This window comes from Thermobia domestica, chromosome 1 (assembly GCF_964235325.1).
Source record: "Thermobia domestica chromosome 1, izTheDome1.hap1.1, whole genome shotgun sequence".
NCBI classification, from domain to species: Eukaryota; Metazoa; Arthropoda; class Insecta; order Zygentoma; family Lepismatidae; genus Thermobia; species Thermobia domestica.
The window spans coordinates 147,478,614-147,493,030 of record NC_137454.1 but is presented as its reverse complement, the minus strand read 5'-3'; the positions used below and the strand labels follow the sequence as shown (position 1 = coordinate 147,493,030).

At 34.4% G+C, this 14,417-nt stretch overlaps 1 protein-coding gene across 3 annotated transcripts in view; it reads right to left on the bottom strand.

Moving 5' to 3' along the window:
- The window catches only part of LOC145689909 (uncharacterized), a 58,941-nt gene that overhangs the window by 31,767 nt on the left and 12,757 nt on the right, over positions 1-14,417 (bottom strand). For all 3 annotated transcript variants that reach the window (XM_081764250.1, XM_081764265.1, XM_081764259.1), the window contains exons 3-5: positions 5,854-6,042; positions 5,466-5,582; positions 2,829-2,892 (exon numbers count right to left, since the gene is read on the bottom strand). In XM_081764250.1, the coding sequence (XP_081620376.1) occupies positions 2,829-2,892; positions 5,466-5,582; positions 5,854-6,030 (358 nt within the window). In that variant the 5' untranslated portion in view covers positions 6,031-6,042. The remainder of the gene's footprint in view (positions 1-2,828; positions 2,893-5,465; positions 5,583-5,853; positions 6,043-14,417) is intronic.

The window sequence follows — 14,417 nt, the reverse complement described above, 5'->3', positions numbered from 1 at the left end:
ACTGTCAACACACTCTCACAATGTGGGGCTTTGACAGGTATTCAACGGTTACCAAACATCTGGCGAAGGGTTCAACAGGCTGGCGGAGACTACATCGAAGGACTGTAAGCTTTGTGAGGTGATTCAGTACATTTCATTACACAACTATGTTGCCACTTCGAGTTAAATGATCCTCGTATTTCATGCCGCAAGCTAGTTCCGATCTTTTTTTAAAAATATATGCCCCTGCCAAATATCAGTAACTTTTGTGAATCAAAAAAGTATGTTGAAAAAGTTGCTGTACTTTTTCCTTAATGCTTAAGAAACATTAACAGAATTGGGATAGCTTAACGAGTGGGGATTAATTCAAAATTCAACCCCAATACTTTCACTTAAATGGCATAATTAACAATTAATATTAGCCCATAATGTTTTTTCTTCAGATCGCGACTTGTAGTATACGAGGAGAAAGATTTGATTTAAATCAAAAAACAACAAAAAATGATTTCTTTAAATCATGGTGTTTTGTACCCTGATTTTTAGTTGACTAAATTTCCTCGTATGTGATATAGTGACCCTCCTTCACAAGATGATTTACTGCTGCGACATTTTCATCCGTAACTGCAGTGCTAGGACCCGCAAAACGAGGCTCATTTATCAGGCTTTGTCGGCCGCGTTTAAAATCGGCGAACCAATTAAAAACGGTTGCGCGTGAAGGAACAGAGTCTCCGAAACACTTTCCTAAATGATCATGACACTGCTCTTGCGTTAAACCGTGCTTAAAATTGTAAAAGATCATTGTACGAAAATCACGTTGCTCGAGCTCCATTGTTGCAGAATGACAAGCTCAAACTAATCTACACTTCAGCCTTCTAACTTTCAAACAAACCAACCTGCAGCCTTGCAGTTACACCTTTCATTACTCAAGGTCAAATGCTTTTAAACGTATTACGTTTTAGTACAGCAACGCTGTTTGAATTTTAGTGTCTAAATGCTTGCTCTAATGTCTAAATATATATATATATATATATATATATTATATGGGTCGAATTGAGAACCTAGTCTTCTAAGTCGGTTAAAAAGACATATGTATCTCAGTTCACGAGGAAGGAAACGCCAGCCCTTTTAACTACATTAAGGGATTCAAGATGGTATAGCTCAACTGATTTCCGAGTTAAAAACCTAACCACAAGTCGTGGCATAACACACTTCGTACAACTTAATGCATTTATAACCTATTATTCTATGTTATTGTATGTAACTGCTCCATCTATTGCCGGACTTACAATATATTACAGATGAAAAATTAATAATAATAATAATAAAAAAGTTTAACAATCTGCGATTATGTCTTGTGGACTTAAGTATACAATGATAAACACAATGAATAATGATCGAAGATTTGGAGAAATGTAAGGGTAAAGACATACCGAAGATACCTCGCGATCGAGGTCTAGGTCTAAGTTGCGGTCGCTACCTTGATAATGGCACAAATACATGGATTCAAATCGGTAAGCGCATGCCGGAGATGTACGCTACATCGCGACCTAGACGTCGACCGCGATGGTGAATTAGTGATCGCGATGATAAACAACCGAGTTTGTTTATACATCGATGTTCAGTGGAAGCATCGCTGTGGCTCGTGTTCTCATGGGTTCTCCCTGAAGCACTGCACTGAATAAAATCTTCATTTGTTCAAAATTTCGTATGCAGCGGATTGTGTGTATCTATGCTGAAGAGGTTTTTCTGCACTTTAAGATTTGATTATGAAAGACATAGTAGAATTAATGAGGAATGTTCCAATAATATAGGCGGCACAAACATAACAGTAGGCACGTTTTAAATAGAGAATGGAAGAAAATAGCAACTCAAATGGGGATGTCGAATAAGTTATGCATATTTATTTGAGAATTATACTGTAGCTTATTATATAAGGCATTGGTGGTTACAGGGAGAAGGCTTTCGGGCTGAAGTCCCAGAATTTCGGAATTTGTAAAGAAAAAAAAGTAAGTGTTAATCATATCTATGCTTAAAAACTTCACTCTTCCCCCCCCCCCCCAACCCGCCGAGGTTAATGAAAAAGAATTTCTTAACGTAAAGAAATACCTGTAAAGATAGGCACGTATCCATAGGAAGGCAACGTTGAAAAATGGAATTGCAGTGACGAAACTTCATTTGGTGAAGTTAATGCCCCCTCCATCTCGAAACCTGAAGACATCCCTGTTTATTTTATTTTATTTTTTATTATTATTATTATTATTATTTTACTGGGAAATGGTTTCTCGCCTGGGTGCTGAAAGAGGGAATTTCTTCCCAGAAAATTGAAAAAAGGTAAAGTCTTTGATTTATTGATAGAAATGGACAAAAGATTCGACTCAAATACTTTTGCGAAACCAGAGATGAGACTGACATTTCTCATGTCTCGTCCTACGTCCATCCCTATTTATAAACTGTTTGGTCCTTTCAATTTCAAAATGTGGTTTCGCACGCGTTTGTGTGAAATAATTTCATACGCGTCACAGTAATGTTTCTCCTCTCCTCAAACTGAGAACTTAAAGCGAGGATGCGACCTTTTCGCTATGTGCGCCCTTCATCCATCTAGACCTAGACCTCGAAGTAGCGAGCGACCGCGACTTAAATCTCGACCTCGATCGTGAGATATCTTGAATATGTCTTTACCCTAAAAATTGGAGAAAACTAAAGAACCACAAAACATTCGAGCACAATATTGTGCATCACAATTTCATACTTCATATAATAGAAAGTGGGTTCCTTCTACCAAGGATTTTACTACGATTAAGATTTTTGCCTGATAAAAATTTAAAATCCAACAGTTTATTGAAACTTACCCTCACTTTGTATTTCTTTCAGTTTAGCACACAGCTCATCCACCAGCTTTTCAATGCCACACTTCTGAAATAGAAGAAAGGAAATTAGAGCGAATAAAAGTGGGTATTTTACCACATTTGTTAATATAACTGATTATTCACTGAGGTCGAAGTAATTAATCGATTTTCGTTTTGCACGTTTAATACGAGTTACAATAGGAAAAAACTGTCTCCAAAAAGATACTTCTTTATCTGTTACATGTTGAGAATAGCTTTTTTCTTCTTCTTTTTCAGTTTACTACTTTCGAAAATATGTCAATACACACTTTTTCAAGAGTCAAGTACGACTTTTAACAAAAATATACATTTAAAGATAACCGGATAGATGTAATAATCACACATTAAGCTCTCACGAAAGAAAATCACAACCAACCACACGTTCTATTCATAACTAAATTGACTGCGAACAGACATTATGTAAGTGGTTCTAGAAAGACTGGTAGGTTATTCTAATCTAAATTTGAAGTAATGCTGAGACGGAAATTTCTTATGTATCGACAAGGTTGTCATAGGCATACTCTACTGATTTTTGGCATTTAGTAAATAACGCATCACGAAGCTAAATTTTCTGCTTGAGTATGTGATCTATATAGTTCCAATTTTCTTTTAAATGCTAAACACTCTCTTCATTTGTTAATGTACTTATTTCTCTTTCTCAAGTTGCTTAATTGTTCTATATTTAACACAAACATAACTACGCCAGGTAGATGAATATTGCATTTAACACATGAAAAATTTCAAAGCTTCAGATAAATCCCAGAATAAAACTACTGAAATATTTACATTAAAAGAATTTCATAGTTAATATGTTAACTGAAGAAAGTACAGTGAGTGCTACTACTTTGTAATATTTGACCTAATTTATATCATCTAAATTCTTTGCGAGATTCTTTTCTTTATTAGATTCATTTTGTACATTCATTAAATATACATTTAGAGCCTTAATTTTAGTAGTTTGATTTTAGTAAAACACTAAAAAGTTAAAGAAAAGCATTAACTACTGTAGATTAGCATTAAATATACATTTAGAGCCTTAATTTTAGTAGTTTGATTTTAGTAAAACACTAAAAAGTTAAAGAAAAGCATTAACTACTGTAGATTTCACTATCATAGACTCCTAGAATCAAGGTCATTTTTCCAAGCCTGGAAAAAAATAATGCGAAACCATTTTTTTAAACTCACGAATTAGTGATATAGATGTTGCTTCCTTTGTCGTCCTAATCTATTCTTATACTGTTGCCAATATCCACAAAACAAATGGAAAGATTTCATCTCGTAGTGTTTCTATCAGATGTGGTTTAGTCGGAAGGCATGCTACAGGGGACGGTCGTGCTGCTATTGTCGCACTATGGTATTCATTGCAAGAGTCGAACAGCAAATTCGTGTTCGTGGCACCGTTTAATGATGCTGAAACAACTAAAGTATGCATCACAAATGCTATAATATATATATAGCCTTTCCAGAATCGATTCACTTTCGGCGTCACTGGACTTCACATTACACTTCTAATTGCTATAAACTATAATTAATCTGTAAGTGGTGTTGTTATACGTTACGTACAACAAGACTACTGGTACTTTGCAAACAGACCTATCACACAATATTGCCTCAGGGATACAACTTTCATGTTTGAGCACATTTCATACCTGCGCCGTAACGCCCTCTTTGCATTTTATCTATAGTGAACCTTATCATCAACTATATAGTTTTTAAGTCATTGAATAACAGAAACGTACAAAATATATCGTCACATAATGGTATAGCATATTCGCATCGTTCCATTTACAAGTCAGTTACCTGACTAAAGGATCTCAAATACATGGAGATTCACGCACATTTTTTACTTTACTTGTTTATTTTTTAAACTTCTCTCTACGTTACTTCCACGCAAGATCCTCGAAAAGGTTGGAAACAACAAGAGCGATTTCAGCTGAACACACGGAGTGAGAAGTATGATAAAAGGTTCTAGTGCAATTTTGAATGATCAGGATGTTCGGACAATCTGGTCGAAAAAGACTGTTCGTATTTCGTAAGTCGATGTTGCAAATTCGTGAAATAATTGTAGTTTAACATGCTATTTCAGCATGGAGGCCTCACTGCTTGGATGAAATCCGAATAATTGCTCAGATTAGTATCCGGCAAGTGTCTCCAAAGGAGATCGAACTAAAAGAGCATGCGCTGACAGTCACTTAGGCACGAAGTAGCATATGTATGTCACTAATGACCAGAGACGTAAATAAGCAACAAAATTTTACTAGGCAAAAAAAGAGCTACTACCCCACATCCCACAATAAAAATCATTTTCTTACCTGCTGTATGATATTAAATACTCGCCCGCACCGATGAACCACTCGCCCTGCGCGAGTGGGCTAGTGGTTATTTGCATCCCTGCTAATGACTCTACAGTATACCTATTTCTCTCGATATTTCTTTTTTTAATGAATTGGATAATTATTTGTAGTTTAGCGAGAAAAACAATGAGGTGAACCTGTCACAAAATGTTCCGGTCTATTTTTTCTTCCTTTCTTCGCTCACGCAACATGAGAAGTACATACACAATTCAGTAATAAGAAAAACACAATAGCATTATTTTAATACCTGGTCAGAAGCAGACATGAGGCATTCCACAGCTGCAGAGCGCTTTAGCTGCTCACAGTCCCAAACATTCCAATAATCTTCCCTTCGATTCTTCTTGCGGGTCCTTCGGCTATTTTCCTATAAAGAGGAAGAAATTTCATTTTTTGCTGTCAGTAATTTATACGCTATTACAATTTGGAAATTGACTCAAGTATTCAAAGTTTCGAAATGGCCAAGTATTTTCCAATACTTGTCATATTCTACACACATTTACTTCAAGAAGATATTATTTGGGAAAGCTGGATTCCCAGATATTCTGGAATGCATTTATTAATTCAACTTTTATTTTTATAGTGCAACTTTTTTTTTTTTCCAAAAAGGAAAGAAATCACATGAAAATTATACATACTCGTCCTTTACTGCCTGTTACAGCAAGACTATCTTCATGTGGGTCAACTGTGTCTTTCTGGAGCAAACTAAGAATGTATCGAGTGTACACGACTGCATCAATGCCTCGTGACTCCAACTCAGCATCTAGCCAGTCTTGCAGAGCTGCTGGCATAGACACCAGCTGTGGGTACTTCATGCTCTATGCTGACTGCAAGTAAAGATATACAAACAAATATTAATAAAAATGTGATCAATTCTTTGAGTTCTCAAACAGTATTCTTCAAAGTATTTATTTAGCTGCAAAGCCTTTAAAGGTGAAGGAAGGAATGTGGCAAAATACGCTATTAACATGAATAGCTACGCAAGCACAGCAAAATGTTGTAACCATGCCATGTGATTCCATGGGCATCCTCGAGAGTATAGCAGATATCTTTCGTAATGGCTACAGTAAATTCAACAGACTTTGAATCTCATCTGAAGTTCTTTTCGATATTTTCTACAAAACTCACTCAAATTTACAAGATGTTATGAATTACAACGATCAGCGATTTCCAGGCATTCTGTATCGTACACTAATACATCTTGGAAATCTATGGCGCAAATTTAGATAAAACCACATCACCAACTAATGTCAAAGATCTCGAAGTCAAAACTAACGTATTTATAGTACAAACCAGTGAGCTGTTTGTTAAACTGCAACACTAAACTTAGATTTTAAAATATTACAAACAATTTGAAAAAATGGGAACGGACGCAATGATGACTTCAAAAGATGGTTTAAAAACATGTACATTGATATGCAAAAGGGAAGTAAAAATAGTGCAAAGCAGAAATGAATTCCACAATATAAAAGACACTGTTGAAGTATACAATGCCCCATGAGCCATGAACCATTTTATTAATAATGAATACCGAACGATTTGTGGTAATTTTAACTAATTTGTCGACATTTTTCAATAATATACTATTTACACACGGTTCAATTCGAGGAAGAATTTAATACTTATTGTCTTGCATGAAAGTACATGGTGTATGAGATTTTTTCATTTTAACACTTCAGGTTATGTTGCCGCTCAGTGAAATCTATAAACATTAATAAAGCCAGCTGAATTTATTACGCAAAAGATGTCCAGTTATACGGAAAGGCTAGACGTGCAAAAAAGTTATGTAAATCGCATGCGTCTTATAAGAGAAAATGTTCAACGGAATCTGTGGAACTTAAGTGTAGCATCTGTGCCTAAAAGATGTACCTTAATATAAATGAACAAAATTTAGCATCTTGTTCATTTATTTTGGGACACAAATAGGGATAAATAATTTCAAGGCACATACATCACACAGCCAACGGCAATATGGATGAAGAAAAGGGTAATTAATCATTATCTCTACTACTTGCTGTTAACAAAAAAAGTAATGCTAGAAAATTCAGAAAAAAATCCTTCACTCCCCCCTCCCCTCCGCCCAAGATGTTTTTAAAAATCGTGGATTTCAACGTACCATTTTAAATATGCATTTATATACACAGTCTGAGCTGCTTTTTTTCTTTTTTTAAAAAAAATAACCATAAATTTTGTGTATCAATGGAATTGGTGAGTGCAGGATTCACACGTATCCCGTATTTTAAATTTTACAAGAGAGCAATACATTTAACTGTACAATTACTTATACACCGTTTTTCTTTCTGCACCCACGGATAAATGTAGTTTCTTTACATATCGTTCCAACCCTAGAGAACTCCATTTACACTTTGAATACACATGATTTATGCACTAACTGACTCAATCAGGTCCTATTATCCTTTCTTTGTTATGAGTATGTCATGTAATAATTGCGGGGTTCTTTCGCGTAAATACTGTCTAATGAAACAAAAGAATTCTAGAAAAACTTCTGGGTGATTATAAATGTGAGTGAGTCACAAAGTGCCCAATTACAGCAAGAAGTGGAAGAATATGTTATGGAGTAGATCATATTGTACCGATTATTACATTCATTATTCATAAAAGCGGCGGAGAAAATAACGAGGTCAAAAATGTCACGGGCGTTTAGTCTTCGCTCACAATTAGCAGACAGAAAGAGAGTTGGGACAGGGATTTTACTTTCGAGTTTTCTCCACTCAAACAAGATATAAGAAGGGTGCGTATGTACAGGGGGTAGACAAAAATATCTAAAAACACTTCATACAGGACACGTAAGGTTGGCCCTCTACTGTACAACACGTGTTGCGGTTGCCGATCGTTTTTTGTTTTCAACGTGTCATGTGGACCTTCCTCTTCCGTCAGCAGTAACCAGTTCACGTGTGTGTCGTGGTGTGAAAGTGGTGCGGTAAAATGGGCGACCTGACAGACAACAGTGTCAGACAGGGACCAGAGGACATTAAAACGGATTGTAGCAGCTAAAAAGAAGACCACTGCAATGAAAATTACGTCTGAACTCAATTCCGGTCTACAGAACCCGGTTTCATCGAAAACAGTGCGATGGGAACTTCATAAAATGAAAATTCATTGCAGGGCCGCTATTGCCAAACCCCTGGTCACAGCAGTAAATGCGAAGGAGCGTATCCAGTGGCGCAAGGGCCACAAGGCGTGGACTCATGAACAGTGAAAACACGTAATGTTTGTCCGATGAATCGACCTTCATCTTGTTTCCAACAACAGGTCGTATTTACGTATGGAGAACACCGTCGCAGGACTATGATACAGACTGTCTGCTCCCAACTGTAAAACATGGGGGTGGTTCTGTTACAGTACAGGCAGTGATATAGTGGTTTTCTGCAGGTCTCATCATAGCCCTGCATGGAATGATGAATGCTAAGACGTATGAGGCTATTTTGGGGGACCAGGTTCTACCCATGGCCCAAATATTGTTCCCTGATGGTGATGGCATCTACCAAGATGACTTGGCACCCTGTCATGCTGCAAAAATGATGAAATCATGGTTTGAGGACCATGACCAGGAGCTATTACACCTCCCCTGGGTCCCACAATCACTAGATCTGAACATCATTGAGCCATTGTGGTCTGAGTTAGAAAGGCGTGTTCTTTCTCATTACCCTCCATCAGCATCCCTTAAGGAACTGAAGCATGTTTTGGAGGAACAATGGTACAAAATTCCACACACCACGATTCAGGAGTTGTATACGTTCATTCCACGTCGGATCCAAGCTGTTTTGAACGCAAAAGGAGGCCCCACACCATACTAGGTATGATTTCACACTTTTGCAAACGTTTTAGATTTTCTTGCCCAACCCCTGTATGTGTGAAACTTGACAACTTTCATAGCACATTATTTGAGGAAATTAACTTAAGAAGAAACAATAAACTCTATATGATAATACAAATTCTGCAATTATCGCCGAGTGTTAATTATTTACAGCTTTCCATTTCCTATACTGATGACACATTTAGAGTACCTAACTATGAATAAACTCCAACGTACATTTGATCATATGTATACAATTGTGGTCGAAGAATGTATAGTGCGAGTTATCCCATTTATTTCATGAATGTCTAAATCGCAATAGAAATAATTCTTACAAGTGTCAGCCAACCGTTTGGAGAGAAAGAACTTAACATAGCACTCTAAGAGTAGATCAACTAACTTACAACAAGCATAGCGTAACGAATCGAGTGTTGAAAACTATATAAACTAGTTTACAACTTTAAAAATAAATAAATAAAATCAGAAACGAATCTAGTATTTTTGCAAAAGCAGGTTGTGATCTTAGATGTATGATTGGCATTAATTTTGAAGGATTAGAACCTATCGAAAAAGAAATTTTATAGTACATTACTGACCTTAACGATTTTTTTTTTTTTTAGCGCAAGTTTGATAGAGCTGCTAGTAACTGAGTTTTTTTTTCCCTCGCTAGGAAGCGAAAAATTAGTTAGACCTGTTCTGGACATGAAAACTTTTACTTGTTACGTAGTACAGTGAAATCTCTGCATAACAGACACTGTTGGGACTTAATTATTTGTCCGTAAATAAGATGTTCTCGCTACGGAGAGATTACAAAAATTTAAGATTACTCACACCTCATGCGCTAATTTTATGAACTATGTATCTTGAAACTTTTAAACTAACTGATAAATATCGATGAAATTTTATAACATGCAAATATCAACAGGTAGAATTATTTAAGACTGCAATACCAACGGATTTACAGTGAAAACCCAATAAAAAGTTGTATTTTTCTTAAAATGGCACTACGTCAGATTATTAGATATTTGAAATTTATATTTTAAACAATTCACAATATCACATTTATTGCTCGCTGTTACAAACAAAGGATCACGAACATCCGTAAACATCTACATTTTGGAGACCCCTATAACAATAATAACGGAAATGAGGCAGACATATCAAATGCACATCAGAAGTACCTTAGTGTCGAATACTATGACCATGATATGACTTATTTCTAATAGGCAGGAACAAAGTTAGAACTGAAACTTTGATTTTCTTCGAAAGGTTTAATTTCGAGAGTGCTTAGACAAGTATAACACCCAGTTAAATAATGATTTACAATAAATGTAAACGTCATAATGCCGTTTACAGCAATTTGATACTTCAATCTATTCCGGAAATATGATGAACATGGATCAAGTTTGCAATATTGCTTACAATTGTGTAACTGAAAATTTGTAAATACAACTACCAAAAACTACTGATCTAAGGTTATAAAAACAGACGAACGCATTCATTGAAAAAAAAAAAATCCCACAACTACCCTCATTTTAAGCAGTATTGCAACTCCTACCAATGTTTTATATATCTCCAGACTGGGTTGAGATACCAAAGTGCTGTAAACGGCATTATGATCTTCACGTTATTGAAAACCATCCATCTGATTGGATGTGATACTTTTTCGAAATAAAATCATTTGAAGAAAAACTTTCAATCTCTTGTAACTTTCTTCCTACTAGTCAGAAACATATATTATAGTCATAGTATTTGACACAAAGGCACTGTCGATATACTGACACGTCCATCTGACTTGCGTTATTACTGTTGTACAGTCTCCAAAATTTGGTTGCTCAAGGACGTTTGTGAGACTGCAGTGTACTTAGTTTCTGCCACAAAGGTGGTATTGTAAATTTACGTTTAACCTGTAGATTTGAAATGTGTAATAACGTATCGTAATGCCATTTTAATATATATAACTCCATATCTGGTTGACAACACTGTTAATCGGGTGGAATTGAAGAGTATGTCAATGTCATCTTGGTGGTATTTGCATGTTACAAAAAATTCGTCCAATTTTATCTATTAGTTTAAAAACTACAAGGTAATTACAAGATAAATGATCCACCCTATGTATTCATTCGATTAGGTTATGACATGTGATACTTGTCCTTTTAGTAATCCGTCTGCTTGGTAACAATAGTTTCAACAACTAATAATAATAAAAGTAGCAATGAATAATAATAATATACAAATACATACTGATATAATCCTATATTAATAATATTAACTCTTAACACTGGAATACACAGAGGAGTGTTATGACACCCTATCAGTTCTTTGTTTACCTACATATGGGACACTGCACATTCTAACATGCTGTGACATTTTTGTATTCCTAATCAAAGTGATAATTACTAATATCCTCTCGTGTATTTTTAGTTGGTTTCTTACGGTGTATACTTACTTCAGGGTTTCCTGGCACCCCATCAGTGTATTGCTGTTTAACCAAGTTTTAGTGACTTCAGACTTGGAGATGCTACACGAAATACTAATGAAGTAAGTCACAGTGACACGTTTCGGAAACCTATATCGCAAAATTCTGTCCGAATGTGAAGATGAAACTGATGTCTCACTTTCAAATAATAGAGTAGAAACTGAAGCTGATTATATTTGCAAAAGTATTGGGAGAAAAAAAAAAAATTAGACAGAATACTGAAGCATCTACTCGAGGTAAAACCCTTGTAAAGAACATTGTTTTATGTTTATCAGGATACAAAGGTGCAGTATGTAATGTAATTCCACATTGTATCGCACACGACTTTCTCTTCACTCTTATTCCTAGTTTACGACATACTAAATTAGTATATATTCTTTTTCAAAGCTGTATGTTGAAAAAAAAAAAAAAAAATGTGAGGAACATGATGCGAAAAAAAGGAAGTAAGCCATTGCGTGCCCCATTGTAATATTCGAAATATTGGATGCAAAACTGTCCGAGGCACATAAGTAAAGAACTTGAAATATTACAATGCGTTCCATATACTCGATCTTTTTTTCAATTATTTTTTTTTTACAATTTGTGGTTGTATCATATGGCCAATAAAGCTTTGAAATATTATGATTTATATTTATGTGCAACTGAGTTTAGGAACTTCACAACATACCATATATTTAAATAAGGGCCAAGTTAACTAGTCTCAGGAATTATTTTTACTAATTATTTCAGGAATCTTCACATCATACTAGAATTGAAGAAAGAGCATTTCTGCGACTTTAGTCATAAAAAATATGAAGTAGTTGAGGCTAACTAGCATCTGCCCTGTGTATTACAAGGTAGAGGAACTGTCTGTGTATTCCGGGGCTAAGAAAACTTACAAAGACAAAAACACTGCAGATTGTTATAATTACTGACATATTTTCTAGGTTGTATTTTTGGGATCATGGCCAGAGAAAGACCGAAATAACGTGAAAATTGGATCATAAGTAGAAGCAAATTCTAGAAAACATTATGTTGGTACCGTCATGTAAAATAATAAGATATGAAAATAATAATAAATTAAAACAATATCTACATAAATTAAAACAAAACATATAGGTCATTCTCGTTCTTATGAATCCTGTCTTGTACGTCTCTATAGGAATATAGCAAAACATACCTATATGTAAATAAAACGTTAGAAAAAAGTTCGGTGATAATTTCATTCAAACCTGTCTGATAAATCTTCCACAATATATAAAAAGTACCTTTTGTCGTAAATAACCTATCGCTTCAAAATGAATTAGTTTACTTCTCTTTTGATTAAAACTACAAATAAAATTTATTTGTAAGCCTCTAATAAAAGGAAGCTAACCCCCTATATATACAAGTAAGAGGTATATATATATAAAGTTAGATTTGTTGAACTATATGAAGACACACGAAAGTTTATAGCACTCTATTATTTTATTTCGAAATTAAATGATTAGGGTCATCTCCATAGTTACGAATCCTGGCTGGAGATGCCACTTTATAGCAGGCTCTTTACACCATTAAAAAAAAAAAAAAAAAAAAAAAAAAAAGTAAATCCTGGCTGTTGTAGCCACTTTATAGCACTCCTGCTTCTCGAAGGAAAAAATTTTATGAATCCTAAATGATTTAGTTGTCACTATAGTTACAGATTTTTACATCCCAAACAAATATGCTATAATTTATTACTACTATTATTGTTATGAGCAACAGTTATCAATTTTAGAGAAAATAAAAATTTATTTACCTGTATATCCAAGAACTTGTGATAATGGCATTCCGATAAGCAGTCTCATAAATATTTTATCCTAGTTCTGTATCTAGTCATCCCACGAATTATTATCTCGTTCATATTTCTACTATTTCTTTATACTAATGAAAGGTGATTTTTGAATTTTAGTAAAACATATATTTTTTTTGTTAACAGCAAAATAAAACTCAGACATCAACAGAGGAAGGACAGAAGAAGGAAAAAAAAATATTAAAACTATTGTCATTAATTTCAAGAGGAAGATCATAATTTGGACAATAAACAATGATTAATAAAATCCATTTTTTTTTTAAATTCTCTGATGCTGACTCTATGGATAGGTTATTCCTGTATCTCACTGTATATAAAATATTACAATAAATTGTAGCTGTTACACATATTTCTAATCATTTAAGTAGTTAGTTGCCAAACTACAACATTTATCGTTTTGGTCAGTCTAGGTATCGTTCCATTTAAATATTTAATATATTATAAACGTATAGACCATATCAGTTTTTTTTTTTTTTTTTTTTTTTAACTGTTTACGGTAATACCAATTCACAGATTTCTTCATTAGATCGCGCTCATTTGACATGTGGTTCACATATTTAAACGTATTATATTTCAATATTCAAATTCAAAATGTCGTTACACTTTACCACATGCATTTATAACACTAGAACACATTCAAATCAATTATTGATATATTACTAACTAATAGAAACCCTTACCTAACTAACCTACTCTAAATTAACCTACACATATTATCGACATATTTAAAGTACTCAAGAAATTAAAATTATCGCACTTTTATTAGACATTTCCCGTGAACGAAGTATGAAAATCATTACTTAGACTGAACTTAAACTAGCATATGAGACAAGTATCATCCCTGTCAACATTTAATTATTATTATTATAATTAGCAGCATTCAGAGCACTCTTCAATTATCGCATATAACTAACGCCATGAGTTGATTCACAAATTTTCCGTGTTAGCTACATCTGATATTCAATAACGTATTCCATATTTGAAAATAATAAAATGGATGACTATATTCCGAGGACGAGTTTAGTTGCTCATGATAAGAAATTTAGCGTTCTTCTGTAAATTCATCATCACTATGAATGCTTTCTAAATAGCCAAG